A 26,767-nucleotide genomic window follows, 5' to 3' on the forward strand; every position below is an offset into this window, starting at 1 on the left:
CTGCGGGTGTGGCTTACTTCGTGGTTGCAGCCTGATCCAACCGGCCAGCCAGTACACTGTTGACAGATGGTGAGAGAGTTTGGGACAGTGCAATGCAGAGTTGACAGCTGTCCAGTTTAAAGCCTAGTCTCGTGAGAGTTCAGATGCTCCAATCTTTCCTCTCTTGACCAATTTGCTTCCCTCCGGATCCATATGGACATTGATTCCTGTGGATTGTGCTGTACTGCTGCTTTTTGTTTTTCTCCCCTTGTTGTTATTACCATTAATATTTCATTGCAATTCGTTCAAACTCTCCCCTAACGAATTCCCAATGTAACTAAACTTGAAACATGGATTTCAGCTTATAAAAAACTCATGCAGGTCGACACAAAAATGGTAGTTCATCCTTGTTTCCTTTCTCCACCAGGATACCTTTCTAGACTAGTTCGAAGTATTGTGTTTGTTGAACTCCGCTGATGAATACTGTGAGGAAAGTCCCATCAGAAACCAGAATGTGGGCAAATACTCATTAAAAGTTAGGTTCGAAAGTTTAAAGATGGACCCACAATGTGGACTGAGAGCAAGTCATTTGCTTTTCCTTTAAGCTTCTGAGCTGTGCAGATGAAGACGTGACTAATTCTTCATTTTTTTCTGCCCTTTTTTCTTAAATGAAAGTTTGAGAAATGAGGAGAGAAAAGGAAAGGAAAAAAGCATAACTATAAGCTTTCACTAGTTCAACTTCTGAACTAGGCATAATTCAATTATGAAACCTTTCCCATAAATAATGACTACAAATATATGAATATCTTAATGGAGTTTGGTGGGTGAAACTGAACTGGGAAATGATTGAAGGGCCAGAGGCAGCAAGAAGAGAAAAAGAGAGAGAAGATGGTTCCTCCAAGAAAAAGTCAGGTAAGAGCGAGTCTGGGAGAGAAGACCCCGATTGCAGCAGTTTATCCCATGAACAAAACAGGTGTCCAAATCTCAGAGAGTTGGAGAATCTCTGAGACAAAAAAAAATTAATGAAAACTGATGACTGATGCGTGATCATCGTCTTAACGTATTCTTTTATGGCGGCCTGCTACCCCCTTCCTTCCTCAGAAGATCGTACTACTCTTTTTCTCTCCTGCTTTTTCTGTTTTTTCTTCTTCTCTAGCTATGCTTTTGTATATATATATATATATATATATATATATTGGCTATGGAGGAAAATGATCATTCAGTCAAAATCAAAGTTGTTCAGTACTCTTTCTTTGCTCTTAATTAATTTTTGTAGCTTCAAATTCAATGTCTATGAATGTGATGGACTGTTAACATCTCAAACTTTTATACTTTGGCTCAGTGAAGTCCAAAGCGACAGCATCTTGTTCTTGTTGATCCCTCTGATGTTTTATATGTTTATCCCTTAAGTACAGTTTCATAAAAATACAAGAATTTCTTCTTAAAGACAGAAACGTTACATGATAGTACTTTTTACGTTACATTTAAGAACCAATTGCTTAACAGACGATCTACACTTCGGCAGGAAATCATCCATTGATGGAGCAAGCAAAGCCAGTCATTTTCACTCGAGACAGTGGCCAGGGGCATGAGGACGTCACGGTCCCTTTAAAATTTTTTATTTAATAATTAATATAAAATAATTTTTATTTATTATATTTTTTCTTTTTTATTATTTATTATTTTTATTATATTTATTTATATATTCATAATTTTTATTGATTTTTTTAAAATTTTTATGAACCATCAACCATGTTCTTCCTCTTTCTTTTTATTAGATAAATTTTATCTTTTACTTATCACGTTTTTCTTTTCTTGTTATATGTATTTTATTTTTCATAATTTTAATCTTTAAAAATTAAAAAAATTATTATATCATTTTTAAATATAAGTTATTGTATTTCATTGTTGACTTTTGTTTAAAATTTCATCAATATATTAATTCTGCTTGATAGATTAATTCGTCTTATTTTAACTCTTTCAGGTTTTATAATTATAAAAAAAAATCTTTTCAGTAATGAAAATTATTAAAAAAAATTAAAATAAAAATAAATAATGAGTTTTTTAAAAATAATTTAGTTGTTTATATTAAAAAAGACATCACTCAAAATTAATAATTAATGAATTAAAATTCAAAAAATATGGTTAAACACAGCATTTCACAAAAGATTATTATAAAATTATTATTTATTATAAATCTTTTTATTATTATTGAAATCAACATATTAATTTAAGAAATTTTTAATCCTTTATTTCTTTTCGTCTCACAGTGAATCTCTGCTCCTGAAAGCTAACTGTAGGCCTCAAATCTTTTCTTAGACCAAATATCACACACTCTTTTCCTGCATGGGCGTATGGTTCTAAGTTGGTTTTTTCAATCAGAACATAGTACATAGCCATAACTATTTGCAAGGCCTTGTAGCTGTGTTTCTTGGGATATTTTGATGATAAAAGGTAAAAACTATGGGGTAAAATTGTTAACATGCAGAAAAGAATGTATGTAATTAAGCACAGATGAATATAGTTTAGAGTTTCTTTCTAATGTTTGGACCTTTATACTTCACGAGTTCAATTAAATTGTACGTTTGGACAGCACTTTCAAACTTTCTCAAAGAGGAAAGAGAGAGAGAGAGAGAGAGTATGGAAGGTGCAACCATTAAAGGAAGGTGGTCAGTGTAAAATAAAACGGCTGTATTTCACATTCAATGCCTTTGTCCTTGATTTGCAGAGCATTTAGAAAGAGGGATTGCTCTCCGGGGTGAAACCAAAGATACCAGCATCGTTGGCTACAATCCGAGAGAAGCAACTGTAACAAGCAAAAGGTCTTTCTTTTCTTGTTTTTTGTTTGACGATAATGAGAACTGTGGTACTGCAAATCTATGTATTCTTATTCCAATATTCTCTTTCTGGGTGGGAGTAGAAGATCAGGTACGTTAAGGTAAAAAGGGGAAAAGAACAAGGATGACTGGTGAAGTGGAGGGCAGGTGGAAGAAGAAAGAAGAAAGAAGGTGAAAAGAAGGGTGTGAGATGATGGAGGAAAAGAGAGAGGATCACTTGGCTTTTTCCTTGCCAGAGACAAGCACCTTGCAGGCTCTATATCATACAGATTATACAGCGATCTTTATGCTTTAATGGTTAGCACACTAAGCTCTGTGATTTGATTTATTCTACTGCAGATTTCTTCACTATTCATCATCGAATTTTTCTTGCCTTATCATGATAATCTGTCAAGGTTTATGGAATTTGGGTTGGCCGTAGCTAGCATCATATTCCTGGTTACAAAGTGGTGAGCTACTGCTGTAAACGTATAAGTGTATATAATGAAGCAAAAAGGTAGCATAGGTCGTCTGATTTATGGGTATTCATTTGTTCCAGATTAACAAGCGACCGAATATAACGTACGAGTGAAAAAGGAGTGCTAGGGGTGTAGCCAATGTGGACCAATTTTTTTCTTTTTTCAGAGAGTGGCAGCTGGGGAAACCAAACCCATTGCAATTACTATCTGTCCTTTCCCAACAGCAGAGACGCCTCAAACCCAAAAGCTGCACAATCCTGTTTGAGGCGCGTGGCACAAAATACAACATTGCCTTTGAAAGACCAATGACACAAAGCAAAGCATTGGCAATTGCCATAGATAGGCATAGAAAATTCCTTACATTTGGTCTTACAAAACTCTCGCCATATACCCCCCACTCTCCCCCCCCTTTTTTTTTTTTTTTTTGTTTTGGGTCTAGACCCGAGCTTTAAAGATTGGTTTTGCACCTCTGAACCAAGCTTTTTTCTTGTTTGTACTTCAATGTTGTCATCGACAGGCGGGGAGGAGAACAACTACAACAAAGCAACGATAAGCCTAAAGAGAGTGTCCTCAACGTCCTCAAAATCATCATCAACATCTTCATCTCCTTCACTATTCTCTCCTCCTTCCCATCTTCACGACCAAACCCATAGACCCAAAACTATGGAAGAGGTTTGGAAAGACATTAATCTTGCTTCTCTAAATGATCACCCTTCCAGGGAAGGCCTGTCTGTAAACCCACGACTCACAAATCCTCAAAACCCGAATTTCATCCTTCAGGATTTTCTTGCCAGGCCGTTTAGCAAAGACCCACCAACGAACAGGGTCTGCACAAACGGGGGGGCCGGGCTCTATGGTTCCCCAGTGCGGCCTCCTGCCACTGTTTTGAGCCTGAATTCGGGTCCCGGTTTTGATTTTTTTGATAACTCGGATCCTCTCAGGTCCACCTCGCGTCTGCAAAGCAGCCCCATCTCAAATTTGTCCACTTTCAATTGTCCATTCGAGGCTCTAGCCTCATCTTCTAGCTTGGCTTCTTTTGGTAAGAAAAGGGTCAAGGAATCTGATAGCGGTTCTGGTGATCGACGGCACAAGCGTATGATCAAGAACCGAGAGTCAGCAGCTCGATCGAGAGCTAGAAAACAGGTTAATTAGTGCCTTTCTTGTCCTAGCTACTGTCTTTACTGTTATACATATGCATTTCACAAAATGTCTCGTTTCGTGATACTCCTTTCATTGCAGGCTTACACAAATGAGTTGGAGCTCGAAGTTGCACATCTTATGGAAGAGAATGCAAGACTCAAGAGACAGCAAGAACAGGTAACTCAAAAGCCAAATTGATTTTTATTACTAGCAGACAAGCCATGAAAGAAACACCCCCCACCGAAGAAACAACCAAAGGGCCCACTGATCAGTGTTTCCTCATTAATACATGAAACGCTTGGGTGCTTGGCTTCACCAAAATCTGATAACCCCAACATGCATGGAACTTGGGAGCAGACTGTTCTTGTGAATAATTATAGTGCTAGTAAAAGAAAGAAAAGAGCAATTAATATTGACATTGTGCTTCTATTTTGTTTTTGGGGCATGCAGTTACGCGTAGCAGCAGCTGCTCAACTTTCCAAAAAGCGCACGCTTCAGCGGACGTCAACAGCTCCATTTTGAGGAACATCTCTGCCTACCTTCTAACAAATTAATCTCTCCTTCTTTCCTCTCTCTCTCTCTCTCTCTAAGAGCAGAGGTCCTTTAAGCTAGAAAAGGAATGAATTTGTATAGGTTTTGGGGAGCTTTTTTCTTTATTTTTTTCACTTCTGGGGTGAGCAAGGTTTGTACTTCTAGCAAGACAGTTGATTTTGGGAAAGAAAAACATGCGCTGTGGGGAGGGGGGGAAAAGGGAAAAGGAAGGGGTATGTTTACATTTCCTGATATGCAGGAACTTTGTTCTGGTGGGTCTTTGTTTGCTTCCTCTGTTGGCTTGTATCTTTCCTTGGACTACTGACTTTTTTGTTTCCTGTCCTACAAACCCCATTCTTTGCTTTCTTTCTCTTTCTCCCCTTTCTCATGCCAAAAATTGGTGCTCTGTTTGCAGCTGTGTGGAGAGATCTAACTAAATTTTAATGACAAACAAAAATTGAACAGTAAAAAGAAGAAAACAACACAAAAAGGGATGTGACATATCGGCCATGGAATTTGTGACAACTCCTCTTATCCTGTTCCTTATCAGGGACCGCCATCATCCCTCGTTATATCCCAATACGATCGGTAATCGATGCCCCCCACCTTGTCCGACATCCATTGGCATTTTTTCCCTTTCATACTTTTGCTTCATGTTTTTTCCTGATTTTAAGCAACTTTCCTTTTTACATATACTTCCCTCCAACAGAGGATCGGTAATGTTAAAAGATCATAATAATCTCGTAATAACAGGATTTGGTAACCTAATCTGTTTCTGCATATTCCTTCCCTTGCTCTGTCCAAATACATACAGAACCATCAGCCAAAACTTCACTTAACTCATGCTCTCTGCTGCAAGAAAACAAGAGGAGAAAAGGGTTATTTGTAGGCTTTGTTATTGAATCATTGTTAGTCATAGAAAAGGGGGCCAGAGAAGCTTTGGAGGCCAGCATGCTAAAGTTAATACATTTTCACTTTAGTTAGGTGGCCTTAGTGTGATGTGAAGATGTGTTATGTTGTGTCCCCAATGTGTAAATGTGGGGAATTTAATTGTTGGACATATATACGTACTTTTTCCATACATTTAATCTACATTTGCAATAGTCATAGCAAGTGATAGTGTGTACATGATCAGATTGGTAGACTCAATAAGATTTGATCGTTTGCAATAAAGATTTGTACCCTCAGGTTTTACTCCCTTCCCTTAGACTTTGATTTAATATAAAATAATAATAATAATAAATTCAACCAAGCACAGCCAGCCCCAGTAATATTAAAACCTAACTGCCCAGCAAACATTTCTTAGGTTAGCTTTCGAAATTCTTACCTTGGGGAAGTTTTAAATTGGTTTTGTCCTACATGGTAATTTAAGGTTTTCTAAGACCAATATTCAAGTAAAATTAAACATCCGAGCATTAGTTTGTGCATTATTCCTTTACTTAAAGAGTAAAGTTTGAATTTTTTTTTTCAATTATAAAAAAAAAATTCAAATAAAGTTAAAAAATACAAATTCTGACATACAGTTGGAAGTTTTTGACTTTTTTTTTTAAAATCAAATATACATATATCAAAAAACAAATAATCATATAGTACTTGATTGAGAGTTGATCATATTATCAAAATATCAATGCCAAACCTACCACACAAGCACCCACAAATTCATACATTGTAATGAATTATATAATATACACAATATCAAATTCAATTTAAATATGTATTTTAGTATTTGATTCATTGATTAATACCTTTTTCTCTAATTAAAAAAAATTAACTAAAATCTATCGATAAATAATCTCAAAAAGTTAACCCATCCGAGCAACATCAATGTCACTTTTTGCTGCTTACATTTTTATCCTTTGCTTTGTAATTTTTTTTTTACTTTTTTGATGAAAAGATCCCTTGGTGTAGCAACACTAACTTTGGATTGGAACAGTACTAATTTTGGCAGGCACGTGCTGGAGTTAATTCTCTGTTTCTACTTCTATTTCCTCTTTATTTATATTAATATATATTTGCTTATCATGATATCATATGTGGTTGTAGTGGCAGACCAAACTTATCTCATTGCATTTGTGCCCTCAGCTGTTGCATTAGCAGTGGGACCATGTTGTTATATATATATATATATATATATGTATATGTATATGTATATGTATATGTATATATTTTATGGCAATAATTTTGTAACCTAAGCTTTAAACAACTTTATGCTTTATCCATTTATATTTATCAAAAGATTTTGTGTCTATTTTTTTTTATAAAAAAGAATGTCAAATTCAAATCTATGGAAAGCAATGGGTACTTCATTGCAGGGTACTTGCGGTATCCAACTCAATTATATAAGATTAAGATACCCTATAATCGAGTTAAGATTATAATTTCGTTATTCGTATTGGGTTTGGGTAGAATTTGAGTATTACTCTTTAGGTACTTGATACCCAAACTCGATTATATTTTTTTATTTTATATAATTAAAGATAAATTTATATTATGAATTAAATTAATTCATAAAATTATGATTATTAATTAATTTAAAATATTTTTTAACACATATATTATATATATTGTGTTAATTTATAAAAAAATATAATTACTATTATATATATACTTTAAATTTATAAACATAATTACTTTTTATTTTATATTAACGTTACAAAATTAGAACTTATAAAATATATATTTAAAAAAGAAGTTGTGAAATAAAAATAGTTTTGGAACTTAATTATTTTTTTTAATTTTATGTAATTAATAACAAACCCATATAGTTAATTAAACTTGTAATATTATTTAAGTTGTTATTTGGATATTTATTTTTAGTTATTTAAATTGATATTTGAGAGAGTTGTTTATGATTATTTAAATTTAAATTTTATTGTTTGTGTGCTTTTATAAATTTAATTATTAGTAAATTATATGGAATATGGATGAAAAGATTATTGTATATAAAAATGGGTATAAATTCGGATTAGGATAATTAGCTACCCAAAAAGAGTATTTTAATAATTTTTTACATAATCAGGTTTTTAAATGGGTTTAAGTAATTATCGAATAATGGATATGCACTAGGGTTAGGGTTATGATAATAAATTTTAAAAATATTTGGGTAATTATAGGGTTCGGATATTTCATTTACTGATTGGATTCGGATTTGGATACCTTAAAATGAGTGGGTACTTTACCCGTTGACATTCCTATTTGAATCCATCTTACCAGATTCTTCGCTTAGAGTAACAAATTTGACTTTTGACTACATTAGGACAATTTTAAAAACTTTTAATGGTATTTTTACATATTTGATTGCATGTACAAATTTTTTGCAGGATCGTGAATATATGAGTTGTATATATTAGTAATGGATATATTTTACTAGTTGTTATTAAAAGTGAAAAAATATAATTAAAAGTTTCAAGAGCAATACTTATGAATATTCTTTTATGTAAAAATATTGTTTACAGTAAGTAACCATAAGTAGAATATAAGCGATACCAGTTTCGACATCCGTTGTCGTCCAGTGGCTAGGATATCTGGCTTTCACCCAGGAGACCCGGGTTCGATCCCCGGCAACGGAATTTTAATTTTTGGTCCATATTTTTTTGGGCCTCCTTCCTTGTATGTATATCAAAAGGCCCTTTTTGCTTCATTTGGGCTTTCACTGAAGTTTCAAAATCCCATAAAAGGCTAAAAAGAAAAAGAAAAAGAAATGATAATTTTTATAGTATTTGGTTGAGTGAGAAACAAGAGATAAGGGAATTTTCTTCTTTAGGTTCTTTATCAACTTAAAAAGTTAAAAGATGCAAAAATCCAATCATTCTATCCAATTTTTCATACAGAAAAATCAATGGAACAAATGGGAGAGACATGCAAATACTCATAATCAAGATTTTTTCTACATGAAAATAACTGGGCCAAGCTTGCCCTTGGGTGCAATGGATTTTTTATCACACCAACGTTTGTACGAGGCCAGAAGGTCGACGCTTCTTCTTTTCTGTGTTTTACTTTCTATCTTCTTTTCCATTCCAAGTAATCTTTATTTACAAGTTAATTATTGAGACTGCAACAAACACCCAGGACCAACAAAGCTAGGATGTCTGGTTTTCATCTAGGAGACTCTCGAGGTTCCATTCCCTGGCAATGGGAAGTTCGGGCTCTGTTTTTTGTTTTTGGTATCGACAATGGCAGCAGTTTTGAAATTTGATCAAGAAGGCTAGAAGCCAGCTACATGGAAAGATGAAAACCAGATCAACATCTCCTCAGTGAAGGCTTCCCTTCTATGAAACCTCTCTTCTTCTCCCATCGAAAACCGGCACACTGGGCAATTCTTCCTGCACCCATCGAGCCACCTATCGACACACACCCGATGGAACTGATGCAAACAAGGAAGAACGCGCATGTCATCTCCTTCCTTCATGCCTGATAAACAAACACAACATATTTCGCCTTCTGAAGCTTCGCCGGCACACGGTCTTGCCTGGAAGTTGCTTTGTCCCTCCTTGACCTTCTTCGAGATATCTGGCTTGATCACCGCATAGGCTGCCGCTGCTTCTTTTATTCTTGCATGGACTCTTACACCAATCAAGTTGTAGATAAAGGCAACCAACTTGCTGAGAACCATTTGGTATTTTAGCAAAGGTTTAAGACAACCGTAGCATCTTTAATAAGGGAGACATGAAGAAACTGGCAAGCCTTCGTCTTGCTTAAGCAGTTTTGCTTGGTTTGGAAGGTTTGTTAGATTGGGGAGAGTCGATTTTGAGGGTTTAACACGAAGCGGTTGCACCTAAATCAAGAGTGTTACATATGACCTTAATGTTTTATTTTACGCATAGTTACCAATAAGAGTAAAAACCCTCTACTACATAAAAATCCAAGTTCTCAGTTCATTAATTGTCTATTTAGACATGGATTTGGGAGATTGCCAATTCTTGGTTTTGATTTGTTGTGTAAATGGTTATTTAGGGGTGAGTATAGTTCGATTAAAACTGAATTAAAGGACAAAAGAAATTCAGTTAATGTGTAATACATTATATGACAGTTAACATAAGATTGAAACATGAATTGTAATCAGGATGTTAACAGTATCCATTAGGTAATGAGCAAAATATCCTGTAACATCATCTTATGGAGGATTGGGCAGCATGCTTCGAAGGAAAGCAAGACAATGACAGAAAGTAGGAATCTAAACTGATTCCTCAGTCCTGAAGAAACCTGATTAATTTCTAATGTGGTTTACAGGTAGAATCTAGTTCAAGCTATGCCTCAGTGCATACAGGGGTAGCTGTAAAACATATTCCAAAGAATTTCAATGCATAAATTTAACAGTGCAATTTTCAGAAACAAACAAAAAGACTTGCCCTGATCATTCCTGAAATGGTTTTTCATTACATGCAATGAAAGGTTGTGTTTCCTGAACAGCAAATCAGAAAAATTAAGTCTTAATATCAGCAGTTTACAAAGAAGAACAGCTTTGGTCTTCCATATTTTCCTGCAGGAACACCACTGCAATTGAATGGAAAGAGAAGATTGTTAGCAGCATGGAAAGAGCAAGATGAAAGGATCCCCACTTCCTGCCAATTCCTTATTTGTTCTAGCTGAATCCGCAGCAGCATCATTCATCGTATCATCAATATCAAGTATCTTCCCATCTCTTGGCACCAAACATGGGATCCCATCTTTTATCTATCAAACCGCAAGCAAACATAAAAAACTCCAACATAAGCTCCAAAACCATTACATATCTTACAGGCTTACAGCACTGGATCAGTTTTCTTGTAAAGGTAATGTTTTGTTTCTGATTTCAGAGCCAACAAGTACTTCGATACCCGATGACAGCAAATTGAATTGAACCCAAACAAAGAAGTGAATGAAAGTGCCATATCAAAAAGGGGAAACTGGAATTATAACTCACAGGAAAAGAGACGCCAATAGAATCACTGATAAGAGAAGCTGTTTCCTCACTAAACCTGCCAAATTTAATCAACCAAAGAAACAAAATTAGCAGACATAAAAGGGGAGGAAGGGAAGAACAAAGAGGGTACCTTAAAGGTTGTTTGGAGAGTGGGCAAACGAGGATCTCAGAGAGAGTTTTGCTAAGCCCGGTTCCTGCATCTTTTAGAAGGGATTTGCATAATCTCACCATTATCGCTTTGCTTCAATATCTGAACCCTGTTACTTTTAGCTTCGGTCTAATAGTCGTGATGATACCATGGCCAGGGCCCTTTCGGCTTTTGGCTTTGTGGGAACCTTTCTCAAACGCACCGCTTCAACTCTAATGCTCTCTGCTAGACTTGAGCTATCCTCTTACCTTTTGGGCCTTGAACATGGGCTACTTTAAACTGCGATTACCCTTCACGGCCGAAAAACTATGATCACTTCGAGTGAAGTCTCTCATTCTCGCTCATTTGTTCGCAGCCTTCTCATTTCTCCCGCAAGAACATGCTTCAATGGAGGTAATCAAATTGAGCTCAAGAAAGCGTCAAAACGATGTCCCAAATGAACAGCAAGAACGTCCATACGTGAACTCTTTCGTTTCAGACACATCTTCACCAACCCAACTCTCCTCCTCCCTCCCTCCCTCCCTCCCTCCCTCCCTCCAATTTTCCTCCCCATTTTCTTCAACCGAATCCAAAACACTCTCTTTTCGTCATCCATCCCTTTCGTTTCTCGAATCGTGTCACGTTATAAAACAACTCTTTCAAATCCAAGCTCACCTGATCACTGCCCATAATCATTGGTAAAGCTTTGGTTGATTTGTACTCTACCTACCATAAAGTATAATTAGCTCGTAGGATGTTTGCTAAGATCAAAAATAGGAATGTTGTTTGTTGGAATGCAAATTGCAATGATTTTTGGGGCACTGCATACATGGGAATCCAGAGGATGGGCTAAAACTATTAATGGATATGGTGGATCAAAACTAGGTTGGAAGAAGAGGAGGAGGAGGAGAGGGAGTTCATCCTGATGGAATGACTTTTATCGGCGTTCTTTGTGCTTGTGCTCGTCGTGCGGAGCTTTTTCTAGAGGCGGAGGAGATATTCAGGCAAATGCCGGAGGCTGACGAGGATGTGTCATCTGAATCTCTGCTCTGGGCTACCTTGCTCAGCGCATGTCGTTTCAGGGAAGGTGTGGCTGTTGGAGAAAGAATTCTTTGATTGCAGAAGAGCAGTGGGAACGTCTATGCTGTGGCAAAGCAGTGGGAGGATGTTGATCGTTTACGGTTTAAAAGCAGGAGCATACTGGGGGGGTGAAGTGTTAAAACCAGACGATACTAAAGTTTCGTGAACTTGGCTCTGAGATCAAGCTAGTTTACTTCTAGTTCCTGATGTGCTCTGCAAGAGATCTGTTAATTCTTTGTTACAATGGGTTTTACCTGTAATAATTGATTTGCCAGTCTTGACAAAAACATTGAATTTGTACTTTCATTTTTCATCCGCTTAACTGTGACAAGAATGAGTTCCCAAAAGGGGAGAAAGAAACATACAAATCTATCAATTCTTCTTGCTTTTTCCTATTCTTTCTTATCAAACAAGAGAAAATGATAGTTTTTCTTCTCTTACTCACCTAGATTTAACTTTTTCTCTTATACAGTTAACTTTCAATTTGTAAGGGCATTTTAACATAAATGAACTAAGACAATGGAGAAACAGGGGCCTCATTCCATGTGGTAAACAGAGTTTACACAAGCAGACCCATTCACATCAAAAGCCATGAACAGAAATAAATACAACAGACTGGTTCTGGTGAAATTGTATGGACAGGCAGCAATATAGAAGTCACTTGAATACTTAAAACAGCTCACAGAATCCAAAGTACTGATGACAACAAAGAAAGATGGAAAAGTCAGAGCAATTAACTACATCTAATACAGAAGCTTGATATAATTTTGCCACTTCACAGCATCAAAATAGGCCAATTCTTCATTCAAATGCCCACTGATTCTCCCGACGAACCTCTTCCTCCTCCTCAGGGGTGAAATCATTCTTGATGTTAAAAGTCTTTCTGATCTCCTCAGGGGTCTTTCCCTTGATCATGTCAGCAACAGTTTGGCAAGTAAGGTCCAACAAACCCTTGATGTTTAAGTAGTTTGCTGCCTGCAGAAACATATGACAAAACCACAATACAAGACAAATTATCATCAACTAAAACCTACTGAAATTAACACATGGTAATCATCAAGCGCAACAATCAGTCTATCATTCTGCCAGGTAACATGCAGGCCTTAACCAGACAGCATCATATGCACAAACTAAAAGACAAATTCTATTGAAGGATTGATGTTCATGCTTCTAATTTGCACTTTTCTTTTAGTTACACAATGCAGTGTGCCAGAGTTAAGAACTTCTTCATCTAATGAAAATCCCAAGTTAGGCTTCTGCTTCTAATCTGAAACAACACCCCATAATCAACGAAGAATATCAAAAGAAAACATGACAACTATATTGCGTAAGTTCTACTCACACATAAGGAATTGACACAGCTTCTTTGACTATAGCATTAGCACTACAAGATACATGATAACGGTTCAATTTCCTTAAATCTATGGAAAAAGTCTACAACTTGTGACGCGATTGTAAACATATATCAAACTATATTCAAATTCATTAGCCTCCGAAATCAAAACACCAAAAGCAAACAAATTGAAAAATAGTAAAAGATGCCCATATTACAACAATAACCCTAAATCAAATTTCTAACAAAAAATTAAAAAATCCCCAATTCCAAAACCCTAGACCTTGTTATTCCATAAAAAGATTTAACCCATAATTGAACATCAACAACAAAGAAATAAGACAAAAAGGAAACGCACGCGCGAGAGAGAGACAGAGGGACTGACCAGAATGAGATCGAAGAGAGTGGCTTGATCGACCTTGACAAAGTCAGCGTCCCAATTTTTAAGCTCGTCCTCGGCGGTTCGATCTTCCGTCTTAGGAGCCTCCACGTGCTTTTTGCAATACTCGATCACCTTCGCCAGGATCTTACTCGTGACGTTGGGCAACGGTATGCCGTTATCGGCGCAATCGTCCTCGATCATGTGCTTTATCGTCTGCGATTCCAACGCCACTGCTTCATCCACCTCGAACGATTCGCCGTCCGAGCTCTTCAGAGTGATCTTCCTCCCCGAAGACGACATCGTTTTAGCTATCGAATTCTTTCGACAAAAAGAAGGAAAAAGAAAGGATCAACTAGCAGGGGCTTTTCCTTCCTTTATTTGCCAGAAATCAGACACTTTTCTTATGGAGAAAAGAAAAGTTTTACGACAGAATCCTTATTTATATAGAGGGTAGGGGTAGTCTTGGGGAAGGGTCGGTTTCTTTTTGGATCGGTGTGATCAATAACGTGGCGCTACGTGATTGTTTTATGTTCTCCCCAGACCAATAAAATGTTGACACGTATGAATCTAAAGGCCAGTAGATTAGATTAATAAAAGAATATGTCGCGGTGTCCTCCTAGACCAACCATGTGAAAAGAAAGCAGACTTTTTAAACATTTTTAATTATTGTGAAAAAGGATTCATTAATTCAGAGCTGTTTAATTTAATTAATCTTAATTTATTGAGTAAAAGAATTGACATGCATTTTCTTTCAAGTTATATTTATAAAATTTTATAATAGTTAAATAAATACGTATGGACCATTAAAAGTTATATCTGACGTGGAAAATAATAACTCATTATATAACCCTTTACATAATATTATTATTATTAAATTAATAAAGGGGCTTTGTGCCTAGAAGCAAACTCTTTAGAATTTGATTCAAATGATACTTTTCCATCCAAGAAGGAAAAGATTTGAAGTCATCCCTTCTTGATTCTTGCTCAAGTGCATTGTTTGTGGCATGTTACCTTTGGCAGTCTCTGTTCTCTATCTCTGAAGAAAAACAACAGGAATTTTCTGGATTCCAAAACCACATTTTAGTATTGAAAATTAGTCTATGGTACAACATGTGCTGAATCTGGAAAACAATCAGGACTAATTTACACATTTGAAAGACTCAAAAGGCAAGGTAGCAATCTTTAGCACAGTTCTTCAGTTTTGACAGTGGCAACTAGTGGTTGCATTCTATATTTTTTTGACTCCCCAAACAAAATAACAGCTCGAACCCTGTCACTCACGATTCCATAAATTGTGATGGTGGAGGGCTTATTCTAGTCTTCTCTGGACCTGCAACGGTTATGGATGTTTGTAAGTTCTGTTTAGGACTAAGAATCATCTCAATATTTTCCAATTTTGTTGTCATTAGATGCCGGACAATGAGTGGTTTAGAAGATAAATGAGATTTCATCGCGATCACAAGGTTCTTGGCATGGGTAGGACTTACCATAGACACCACGCATCTCTACTTCGCGCCATTCTTGAACGAGGGCACAGCAGCAGCACATCAGATGTGAGAGGAAATCGTCAATAAATCCACCCTGCCAAGAGAAGAAAAGGGTAGTGTTGTAAGGAAACCAAATTCAAAGTAAGGATCAAAAACTACTGTGAACAACTAATTGTGGACCTTGTATCCAAGATTAAGCTTTCTATTGAAAAAAAGAAGGTAGTAGGAAGTGATTATCAGTGATTTGAATCACACGGAAGTACGTATGTCACCAAAAAGAAGCGTAGATAATAGATACAACTGGGCGTGCCTATTACGTTCAGACAGCTCTAAACCGTATTCTCATGATGGCCATGATTAGTAGAGCACCGCGTATGGTATGAGGCCAAGGTAACAACATCTATACCACATTTTTACATGGCAAATAAAAATAGAAGAAAACTTATAATTCAGGGTCTTATATTCAGCATGACTAGATTACTCTTTCATTAAAAGAGAGTATACCGTAATGTTCAATGCCTTGCGTAGCTTCCTTCTAACACAGCAGGTGTAGCAACAGCAGGACAATATCAATGAATACGCCATCAATTCATTGCATGCTTCTGCAGAAGCTGAAGAAAGTTGCTGTGTAAGCTTTGAAATAGTGCAAAAATCAAAAACAGAGTTTTCAAAGGTGTTGCGGTTGATATAACACTTTTCTGTAGCAAGCCGACAAGGGAGAAGGTAATTTCCTTTCCCAAGGAAAACACACACAATCTCACTTATGCATGCATGCTGAGCAATATAGAAACACACATACACACATATTTATTACAAATTCATAATCCATGTCGATCAGGATAGGTCAGAAATCAAACGCGTCCAATTCTTGCACAAACAAAATTAAAGGAATCAACAAAAATAGAGATCACACAGATTATCACCCAAGCTATAAAGAAATTATTACATAATCAAAATATAACTAACTAGAAATTAAAGTATAATTCAGAAATACTTACATATGTGCCTGTTTGTTGCCACAGTAGCAATCTTTGAAAATGTACCACAAGGATAGAAGAATGTCTTCATACCTGCAAAGGTTAAAGGTTGCTTAGGAGACTCGATTAACAGCAAATGCAGGAATAGAAGTCAGGCATATTATACAATAATGGGGCCCTAATCATGTAAAAGATGACATACACAGATATGGTTCTGAGCAACAACCGAGCAAATCAGCATGCCATTCGTCATATCGATGTGAACCTCTATCAGACAGCAGATCATGTCCTGATGAAACTGAAGATGTGTTTCTGAGCGAAAATGCATGGCATAAAACATTTAGTGACCACACTTAGCTCCAAGTAGATGTGCCAAGTACATTGTAAATGGCATCAGCAAACTAAATTTTGCATTAAAAGCATACGAATTTACCATTACCACCCAAGTTTTAAATTTATCAAGAAATTACGAGGCAAATAAATTATCATATTGAATCACATTGGCAAGTAAGAAATCTTACTTTTACTGCCATAAATATGCCTACATCAGCTTTCAACTCTTATAGGACATAAAGCCAAAGGTAAATGGCAAAATAGGGACAGGTTACTGGGGACAGTGCTACATGAGACAGTTGTTTATATAGAACTACAATTGCATTTTGACAATGTAAAACTAAAAATGAAAAGAAAACTAACCTTGAAGTTGTGCGAGTATCAGATTTATTAGGTGAGCTTTCATCATATGAATGATCTTTCTCACTATTGGCATCTGAGTAATTGCGCTCTACTTTCTTAGACCCTTTCATGGAAGAACTCTTATCTGGAATAGAAGTTGCAGCAGCAACTTCTGTTACTTCAAGCAAATGCTGGATTACTTCACACTGCTGCACATCGTAATTAGCTTGTGATCGTTGCAGTTCTAGTTGAAGCTTTGCATTTTCCTTTTGCAGTGCTTCATTAAAACACAAGTTTGGATATGAGCAAGAAAGAGTTTTTTTCAAAATCATGGCATCATTTTTTGAGGGTTCTGGTTTCAGAATAACATCTTGCACCCTTCTATCCTCATCATCCAATGTGTACTCATGTTGATCTTTCTCAATAACTTCTAGTCTCTCCTGCAGGTTTGGAGAAATGAAAAATTAGTAACACAGGCAAAGCTGAAGACATGTAATCAATCCAACACAAGAAATTTTTTAGTGACTTCAACTATCTCATGGATATTATTTTTCAATGATATTGCTGCCCACAAGTTCCTATGACAAGGCAATCGAAACACAGAATCATGTATGTCAACTTTTGCATAATTCAGTACACTCTCTTTCCAGTAAAGGCTTGATATCTATTATCTTTGACAATATCAATAAACATGAAATCAGAGGCATTATATCGATTATCTTTGACAATATCAATAAACATGAAATCAGAGGCATTATACAAAATATTTTGGCCATGCAATTCATCTGTGAAGAAGCTGGCAGGCCTGATAGACTTGGATTTTCATACAATACAGGAGAAAATAGAAGATAAAGTAGTTTGAAGGAGCCTTCATTGTCTAGAAAGGCATTAACAAAAAGGAAATCATGTAGGATAACCAACCATTCCAAACCCTTAAATGTAACAAATACTCACTATTAATTGCACTTTATTGAAGTTACCGAAGCCATTATGCTTCAAATTGCACATGATAGTACTTTATAAAAGAATAACATACAAAGACGCATAAGTGTGCGTAATAGCACTCATTTTCAGGCCATCCTAGTATGTCAGGATCAAAAGGGCATTCATATCCCTATATTTTTAACATTATTAGCACTAAGAGTCAACAATTAAAGATTAAAATCTAAGTTATCAGGTCTTTAATGGTTGCTAAGGAATTAAGGAATGAAAGATAATCCTTCATTTATAATAAGAGAGATAACCCAGGGGACAAAGGAAAATCAATTGCTATTGGAGAATCGATAGAAAACACATAACAAATTTTACAGCAACCATTTTTACACAATTGAAACAGCTGACAATCATTTCTAAAGCTTACCATCTTCATTTTTTAAGTACCAAATTCCAACCCAAATATCATTTCACAAGCCTCTTGAAAAATCATGCAAATAAGGAAAAAAAATTAAGGGGAAAAAATATTAAAACAGTAACTAGAATAATCAATACCCTGACTCGAGCATTATCCACTAGAGTGATAAGAGGAACAATCTTCAAATATCTGTCGATTTCATTCTGAGCCTTCCTAAACTGATACACAATGTTCCATCCCATGGCCAGAAGATACAGATAGCTCCTCTCCTGACAACTATTGACCAGAATGTAAGACCTTCTTAATGCATCCTCAAGCTGCTCCAACGGCTCTCGCGTCTCAGGATATCTCTTAAGCTCTGAGATCTTGAGCTGCTCTAGCAAGTTTCCGATCAACTTGAGATGCTGTGCGAATTGCCTGCAGTTCTTCTTATGCATTCGCGCTGTGTTTGCAGCTTTAGCTATCATAGCTATTAACCGCCCTGCATCAAAGCCCGCAAGCTGGACTACACTTGCAACTTCTCCAATATGTTCCCACGAAGATGCCATCCTTCCCTCTCAATCAAACCAGAAACCTGCCTTTTTATCCCATTAGATTACTCCATAATCCATTTTTAATAAATTAATGAAACAATTTGACCGGAATTATATACTTTCCAGAGCAAAAATTCAACTTAATGAACAGTAAAAAAGAAAAGGCCAGATGGAGAGATTTTCGCTCGTTTTCACCTCTTCTAAGCTAGACGCTTCACCATATCAAGAGCTTCGATGTTTCCGCTAGGCTTCTCCACTTGCATTGCTCAACAAAAGCCAGAGCCAAAGCTGATTTCTGTAAAGAATCCACGAAATGAAACTGGAACTTGAGAAGGAAGAGAATCCGTAGCTTCAAGCTGGATCAAAAGCTCCTTCCCAGGATCTATCCAGAAACTGCATATTCACTCGAGATCTTCGACTTTCAGAGCTAAGAACAGCGCAGTATCATTTCAACTGCTTAAGAAACCAAAAAAAAAAATAGTTAACAAGATACCGATATCTAGAAGATTATCCGTCACGCTTCTTCGCTTACTTTCTCGAGTCAAAAAAACACTTTAAAAAAGCAGAAAAAAAATTGCGAATGATTCAACTCTTCAACATGAAAAAAAAAAAAAAAGAAAGTTAAGACCGCAAATGCAAATTCACAGAATCTCCGGTTGAGCTCTTAATGAACTGTAATTAAGCCAAAAACAAAGTTACAGTAAAATAAAAATAAAAGTAAAAAAAGGACGGTAGAACCTGTAAACTGACAAGTAATTAGAGATTCAAGAATAAAAAAGGAAAAAAAATCAGACAGAAATGACAAAGAAAACCTGCGCTTATGGCAGCGAGACACTCGCCTACTCCTCAGGAGTTTTTTCTCTTGTTTTTTAGGCCTTGAATTGATTCTTCTCTTTCTTTTCCTTTTCTTATTTTTCTATCTTCAAGAAAAAATCGTCAGAGTTTGAGAGAAGAAGAGCATTGAATTCCGGAATCAACAGGCATTGCTTTGCGCAAACGTCGAGCCTTCTTCCTCTCCTCCTCCTCCTCTACTTCTTCTTCTTCTCTCTCTATCTTTTATCGCTCGCAGTTTCGGTGCCCTTTGTTTGTCTCTGCTGGGGTGCAGACTCGCCACCATGCCAGACAAAGCAAGGAGTTTTGTGCCATTGTGCTGCTGCTGGTGGTACTAAATTTCAAGTACTCAAATGTCCTCCTTTTTTCTTTCTATTTACGACGATGCCAGCGATTTTCACGGAAAGAATCGGCACAGTAAAAAAAAAAAGGATTTCGTTGACTCCCCCCCCACCCCCTGGTAAAGCAATTACAGGGTCGTCCAGCTGGCATCGAGGGACTGCCGTGGCTTTAGTGTCACCTAAACACATGTCCCGTAGGGTTAATTGCTGCCCTACTGTCATTAACAGTTGCCGTCCTACCGTAATTAAGACACATTAACCTTTTTTTCTTGCCTTAATAAATATTATTACTGCAATTTTCATCACTCAGAAACATGATGGTAAGCTTTCTTGGTAAAGAAAACATACTTAATTTGAAAGGTACAAACATGATTTGGGATAATGTTCCATCAACTTGGTGGCCCTTGCTTGGCTTACAAGCCTGCTTTACCAAGCTCAAAGTTGATAAGAAATGTCATTTAGAAAGGTACATAGTAACATAGATGGAGGCTTCATTCAAGGATGGATAAAATTTGATAGAAAATATATGGATTGAATTTGATTAATTTGGATCAATTTTTTAAATTTTTATATTAATCGATCAAGACTAACAATTTATTTTATTATTTTAATTGATTTCTAATATCCAAATATTACTAATATTTTTAAAATATATTTAAAAATATAATATTATTGATATTTTTAAAATATACCTCAAAAACACTTCATGTAAATCAAAATAATTAATTGAACTATTATTAATGTTAGTCGTCCTACCATGATTATTTTTAGTTCTTTATTATAATTTGACTGATTCCAATTACTTATTATCAAAATTTGATTAATTTAACGTTTAAAATTTTAAAATCAAACCGATTAAATGTTTATCTATAAATAAAAACCATGTCGTTAAACTAATACTTGTGCATTTATTAAGATGGACTAAGCACAAAATAAATGCCATTATTTTTTCCTATTTCACTTTTTTTTTTAACTTCATTTTTATGCTTTAGTCGTTTAGTCATGTCTAGTTATCAAAGAAGTCAAAAATAATTCATGTTTGGATTCATTAGGTAGGGAAAGCTTGTAGAAATTAGTTAGTAACAGTACTAATTATTATTTTTTTAATGGTTAAGTAGGAAAGAAAAAGATATCTGAATATTTAAATTATTTATTAATATATAATTTTTATTTAAAAAGTCTTTTCTCTCCATTAAAAAAAAAAAGAAGGAAAGGGGTAATAGGGTAATTGTGGTGGGGCTTGATGAAAGGGGAAAAGCCAACTGAAAACAGGAAGACGCATATTCTAGCTTTGAACATCCGTTCTCTCTGGCAACGACCATGTGGACCCATTTAATGGTACGACAGCGACAGTGCCGCTCACATGCCTTCCATTCCACGTGTCCACAGTCCACCCCTCTTTTCCTCATCTGTTAGTCGCTCTCTGTCTCCTTATAATTACAAATTTTGCTGCTCTTTTACCTCTCAAGTCATGTACGCCTACAAATTTTCACCACGATTCATGTGCTTTATCTTTTTTTATTTTTGTCCTTTTTGTAAATCAAATTACTTTACCCTTTCTATTTATCAGGTGGATTCACAATGTTTTTATTTATTTCTTCCTGTCTAAATAGAATGAATAGAGACCTTCATAGATCATGCTCTAAAAACGATATTTTTATTGATATATAATAATATCTTAAGCCGGGTTTATAATGCCATATATGAAACTTGACTCGAATGTGACAATTCGACCAGTGAACAGATGTAAAATTGAATTTATCATCTAACTTAATGATTAGTTTATTTGTACGGTATGATCCATAACTTGATAAATCGTGAATTAACTGTGATGCATCTTCTTCTTGTTAAAAAGAAAATTATTGTGTTGTGGGGAGGAAAAATAGCCATAAATTTATGAGAAAAAAGATAAAGGTGATGGCATATTTCTCAATAATATATAAATGATGGAAAAGGTTACATTCACCTTTTTTTTCTTTCTTGATGTGCATCATGATTCATCAAAGACCACGCGTGGTGGATCAGAAGATAAGCTCTTCCTGCCAAAATGTATTAGCAAGAAAATGCCAAGGGTTTGCAAAGACGTGCAATAACACACAAGTCCATCATTATAACAACTATATTGAATTATACTTTATAAAGAAAAGGACAAAAAGAAAAAAAAATTAACATGTCAAAGTTATAAATTATGCGTAATCATCGATTGAATAATTATTTTTTTATATTATAATCATTTTATATCACGTAATTATATCATATGTTATATGAATAAAAAATACTAATTAATATTAGATCTTATTGTTGCTATAATCGACATAATTTAATAGAATTTTTATTATTTGAGTCAAGCTAAAAATTATGCACAATCATTAGTGAAAAAGAAATGGTAGGTATAGCTAAAACTTGATAGAACAACTGCCTAGGCAGGAGGTTAACATTGCAAATTAGCCATTTTGAAGGGAAATATAAGAAAAGAATATTTGCATGAAATTGAAAGAGTTTTAGAATATGATGTGGGTAGTTATGTCTCTAAATTTTGGAATCAAATCCCCATCAAATTAAGGAAAAAATCAATGGGAGCAGAGGCCCCATTTGTGGTCTATTGTTGTCTTGCTGGCACCTTAACTTTTAGGGAGAGAGAGAGAGAGAGACAGAATTGAGGAAGTTGTTTTCTATTAACCATAAAATATAAGACCCTAAAAGCATAAAATTTGATGGCTCCACGGTCCCCATGGGCACTATTTTCTGGCCGAATTTTCTGATCCAAGGCGGGTGACTTGGTGATGTTAGGTGGTGGAAGAACAATTGACAGTCCTCCCCACAAGAAAACATTTAAAGCAATGTTTTATGCGAAGATACATATAACGATGAAATGTCTATTTTTCGATGAGATCAATCTTAAATATAATTTAATGTTACTTTTGTTAAATTAAATCATTAAATTGTATTTATTTTTCTTCTTCGATACCAAATTTGTCTTTTCTAAGCACGTAACGTAACAACGACCAAAGCCAAAGTAGTAGTTCATGTGTAATTTTTCCAAGTCAATTTTGAGTCATTTTCAATCCATTTGATACCATGGTTTTGGCCATTCACATAAAATATCAGAGCGAAGACCCTGAGGGTTAGATAATTCTACTCTCCACGTGAAGCAAAGATGCACAAATAAAGAATCCATACCCAACTAGTTAGCTTGAAAAGTGGGTTTAATACAAATTCTAACAAAAGGCCAAAGAGTTTATAATGGGATTAAGAGCCGTCAAATGGTAGGTTAAGATTCCTCGTGCATATCTCTTGGTGTATTATTCATTGTTTTATTTTGCCTAAAATTAATTTTTATTCCAAATTTGTGATCGGCTTAGGTTTTGTGACGTCGGGTTCAAATTTTTTACGAATATTAATAATTCGTTTAAATAGAATATAGATAATTAAATTTTAACCGAATTTGAAGTAATTCACATTGACTGCTATATTTTTAAATTTTTTGATGTCACGGGTAAGAGATTCTCCGATGTCACGTGTCGGATTCCACCTAACATACCCTAATTAATAAAACATCTACTACAAATTGAATGTAATCCTATAAGCTGATATGCATTCTTTATACATTAAATAGTACAAACCCTTTTGGGTATAATATTTTATTTCGTTAAGGTTTCGTTGAGGAAATTTAGACTGCAACTATTCGTTTGCTGTCCATGTGCTTTAGTGGGAAGATACATACACTAATCTACTTATATGGTTAACATAAGCCCAAAAAGCCATACCTGAAGAAGTAGGTTAAGTTTGGAATCTGCAGATGTTCATATAGCTAAAAGGCAAAAGCTTGTGAAAAGAATCCTTTCACTAGAAAACGAACGAGTCTTGGTTTGTAAGGCTGTAAAACCCTATTCCAGGTAAGGGCTGAGGGCTCCCAGGAAAGGAAAAACAGTATACAAAAATCATGGGGGGTTGTAGCGATGGGAAACCACTTTCCAATCCATTTGTTTTTTGATGGGCAAAAGTTTCCGTGGAAGTGTGAAAGTTTGGACCCTTTTTGGTGCTGCGAACGTGACTCTAGTTCTTTTCGGGATATCACTAACTTTCTTTGTGCTTTTCCTTTATGGGAACAATGAGGAAATATAATAGTAGTACGAGGGATTATTGGTGAGGCCAAATCGAAAGCGTTAATTGGATTAAAAAAGATAAGGTGGAGTTAAATTGTAGTGATATATCAGACATAGGGGCAACTCACCAGCCAGTGCCGTTGTTGCCAGACCACGTCAAGTCGTGGTCCTTTTTGGAGCTGTTGTCCATCAGCACAGCTGTCCTTGCTATTGCATCTGTTACACTTGTCCTTCGAAGTCCTCTTCTTTCCGACTCAATTGAATACCAATAACACCACACCCCCGCCATCTCCCCCCCGACTTTAATTCTCATCTATTTTTATTTTTTGACATAATGAGAGGGAACTTATAGTTATATTGTGTTTAAGGGTTATATAAATAAATGCCAACATCACGTGTTAAATAATATGACATGATAAGCTCATTTAAATACAATTAACAAGATTAATTTATCTAAACTATAAGTTCTTTATATTTGACATCTGTTTTAAAAATTTCACCATATTTAAAAAGTATTTTTAGACTTTCTCTTTCTCTCTTCACCTCCCCTTTAATTAGGCCATCGCTCTTTTTCCACCGTTTCCCTTTCAACTCATCCCCATTCCAAACGCAAACATTATCAAGTAATGAGAATTCCAGGAGACAAGGGAGGGGTTAGGAAAGGGAGTGGGGGTCGGGGTTGGTAGGAGTTGGAGATGCATCTAATTAATTTAAATTGATATCGTAAACAGGTTAAAATGATTTTAAACGAGTTAAACGGGTCATATGTTGGTTAAGTAGGTTTAGTTAATTTGAAACACAAAATTACCGCGTCTTATACATGTTGACAAGAAATATGATAACTTCAATTTTAAATTCGTTTAATTTTGTATTATTCTTGTGTTATGTTAACAAATTGTGTCCAAAATGTTCTTTTAATTGTTCTATATAATATGGAATATGAACCCTTCTAAATTTATAATCAAAACCTTACATTTCTTAATATTTAAGGTTAAGACCACTAAGTCAACTAAAATGCCCTTTTAATTGTAATTGATCTCAAGCTTTGAATTATGTGATTTCGATCATACCCACTCAGCCCAAATTTGTGAACCAGGTCCAACATGAAAAGAAGTAAAGGTTTGGGGCCAATCCCATCAATGTTCAACCCAGATAAGTTTAAGGATTTGGACCGATACTTGAAAACAAAATGGAGACGGTAGCCCAAGTAAAGGAAAACGGGGCCATCAAAACAAACTATTATCATAAAATGTATTAATCTCTGTATTATAATTTATATAGATTAATTTTTTATGATATCAAAATTTATTAATATCAATTCAATTGTTAATATCATCGTTAAAATTAAACTGTTAAAGTTATTGATATGATATTTAATCATGTTCACGTGACATCGGGCTGACATTAACAGATTTTGAAATACAAACATTTGGTTTATACTAATTGTATTAACAGAATTAAATCTAATATTTCAATAAAATATAAAAACTAAATATAGAATTTGACGGTTCTGGTAATGACATTTTAAATACAAGGTATTTTCCATAAGTTTGAGAATTTCAAACTCTGAAAAAGAATTTAAGAACTAGTTCAAAATTTTTTGAACACTTTCAGCTTAGATATACCCTCAAATTTATGTACCATGTGCCTCCTTTTATTTTCTTAATCCATTAATTAATGGTTTAAACTCGCTTTAATTTTTGGCAATCGCATTAATTCTTTTCTGACTTTATTGGACAAGATAAATTTCCACGGACTACAGTGCCCTCGGGATTGAACTTCAAATTTTGAGTAACTTTTGACCACTCACGTGTAATAAATGATGCGTGAAAGGGTTTAAATCGTCCTTACAAATATTTATTTGTCTCACACGAAGTGACTGATAGACACGTGAGTGTCCCCGCGTTCGCCTTCTACTCAAAATACACTACCTAAAATGCCCTCATATTATACTCCAAAATAAAATAGACTGTAATAATAAAAAAGTCTATTAATTATGTCTATACAATTATTTTTTTATTTTATCTAAAGAAATTTTTATTTTTTTTATTTATATTCATACTTGAGATATCAATTAATATTTTATAATTGGGTACTTTATATTATCCAATTAGATTAAATAAAATTAAAATATTTTATAAATTAAGTTTTAAATAGTGTTCGAGTTAGAGTGCATAAATTATAACGGATACTCTATTACGAACATTTAATCCAATGTCAGGTGGAATATAATATGTTTTATTATGTGATCACATAACCCATTATGCATCGTTTTTATATGATAACGTCAATTACTACGTAAATAGAAAATATGGATATATTAATTTTTATTAACATTAATAACTATGTGGATATGGATAAGAAAGACAAAGACTTGCTTGATATATAATGGGCATTGGATTCCCTTTTTTTAGGAAAACCATGAGTCTAAAAATTAGCGAAAGAAAAGGGATTTTGAGCAGAGTATCAGATAATGGTGACAAATTATCCAACATTTTGAGGCTAATATAGTAATTATATAAATATTTATTATTTCCCTCGCAAATCTTCTATTTCGAAATTTTGATATAGAAAATCAAAAAACACCACCTTTTAAGGAAACTCGATCTAAACCCCCTCCATTCTCTAATCAAACGCGATCTCCGCCGTCCGATTTGGACAGGAGTGACCTCAGCATTAAAGACACAATATGGCCCA

The 26,767-nt window shown here is 35.1% G+C and overlaps 5 protein-coding genes and 1 non-coding gene across 7 annotated transcripts; 2 read left to right on the forward strand and 4 right to left on the reverse strand.

The window, feature by feature from the left end:
- The first annotated feature begins 3,382 nt into the window (after nucleotides 1–3,382).
- On the forward strand, nucleotides 3,383–5,294 carry FD (Basic-leucine zipper (bZIP) transcription factor family protein). Its single transcript, XM_007046561.3, has 3 exons — nucleotides 3,383–4,417; nucleotides 4,514–4,591; nucleotides 4,865–5,294. Exons 1-3 carry the CDS (start codon nucleotides 3,776–3,778, stop codon nucleotides 4,934–4,936), a joined length of 792 nt encoding a protein of 263 aa, XP_007046623.3. The 5' UTR covers nucleotides 3,383–3,775; the 3' UTR covers nucleotides 4,937–5,294.
- A 3,148-nt stretch (nucleotides 5,295–8,442) lies between these two features.
- TRNAE-UUC (transfer RNA glutamic acid (anticodon UUC)) lies at nucleotides 8,443–8,514 on the forward strand. Its single transcript has one exon. It is a non-coding gene; the product is annotated as a tRNA-Glu (tRNA).
- Nucleotides 8,515–8,894: 380 nt separating this feature from the next.
- LOC18610723 (E3 ubiquitin-protein ligase RHA2A-like) lies at nucleotides 8,895–9,557 on the reverse strand. The gene has a single exon (XM_018116622.2). The coding sequence runs from the start codon at nucleotides 9,555–9,557 to the stop codon at nucleotides 9,150–9,152; it is 408 nt and encodes a 135-aa protein (XP_017972111.1). The 3' UTR covers nucleotides 8,895–9,149.
- Nucleotides 9,558–10,274: 717 nt separating this feature from the next.
- LOC18610724 (Trm112p-like protein) lies at nucleotides 10,275–11,230 on the reverse strand. Its single transcript, XM_007046563.3, has 3 exons — nucleotides 10,978–11,230; nucleotides 10,848–10,902; nucleotides 10,275–10,618 (listed from the first exon to the last, which is right to left on the reverse strand). Exons 1-3 carry the CDS (start codon nucleotides 11,076–11,078, stop codon nucleotides 10,466–10,468), a joined length of 309 nt encoding a protein of 102 aa, XP_007046625.1. The 5' UTR covers nucleotides 11,079–11,230; the 3' UTR covers nucleotides 10,275–10,465.
- A 1,344-nt stretch (nucleotides 11,231–12,574) lies between these two features.
- On the reverse strand, nucleotides 12,575–14,184 carry LOC18610726 (SKP1-like protein 1B). Its single transcript, XM_007046565.3, has 2 exons — nucleotides 13,773–14,184; nucleotides 12,575–13,029 (listed from the first exon to the last, which is right to left on the reverse strand). Exons 1-2 carry the CDS (start codon nucleotides 14,067–14,069, stop codon nucleotides 12,856–12,858), a joined length of 471 nt encoding a protein of 156 aa, XP_007046627.1. The 5' UTR covers nucleotides 14,070–14,184; the 3' UTR covers nucleotides 12,575–12,855.
- A 641-nt stretch (nucleotides 14,185–14,825) lies between these two features.
- MCA1 (PLAC8 family protein) lies at nucleotides 14,826–19,842 on the reverse strand. Of its 2 annotated transcripts, XM_007046566.3 has the most exons (9): nucleotides 19,605–19,842; nucleotides 18,988–19,245; nucleotides 18,397–18,833; nucleotides 16,930–17,348; nucleotides 16,436–16,545; nucleotides 16,255–16,326; nucleotides 15,761–15,867; nucleotides 15,257–15,350; nucleotides 14,826–15,099 (listed from the first exon to the last, which is right to left on the reverse strand). In XM_007046566.3, the coding sequence occupies exons 3-9, from the start codon at nucleotides 18,805–18,807 to the stop codon at nucleotides 15,047–15,049; spliced, it is 1,266 nt and encodes a 421-aa protein (XP_007046628.3). In that variant the 5' UTR covers nucleotides 18,808–18,833; nucleotides 18,988–19,245; nucleotides 19,605–19,842; the 3' UTR covers nucleotides 14,826–15,046. The 2 variants fall into 2 exon arrangements, with proteins under 2 accessions (XP_007046628.3, XP_017969421.2); XM_018113932.2 differs by lacking the exon at nucleotides 19,605–19,842 and having other exon boundaries at nucleotides 18,397–18,837; nucleotides 18,988–19,128.
- Between the last annotated feature and the right edge of the window lie 6,925 nt (nucleotides 19,843–26,767).

The sequence above is a fragment of the Theobroma cacao genome, chromosome 1 (assembly GCF_053813885.1).
Source record: "Theobroma cacao isolate CCN51 chromosome 1, ASM5381388v1, whole genome shotgun sequence".
Classification (NCBI taxonomy): Eukaryota; Viridiplantae; Streptophyta; class Magnoliopsida; order Malvales; family Malvaceae; genus Theobroma; species Theobroma cacao.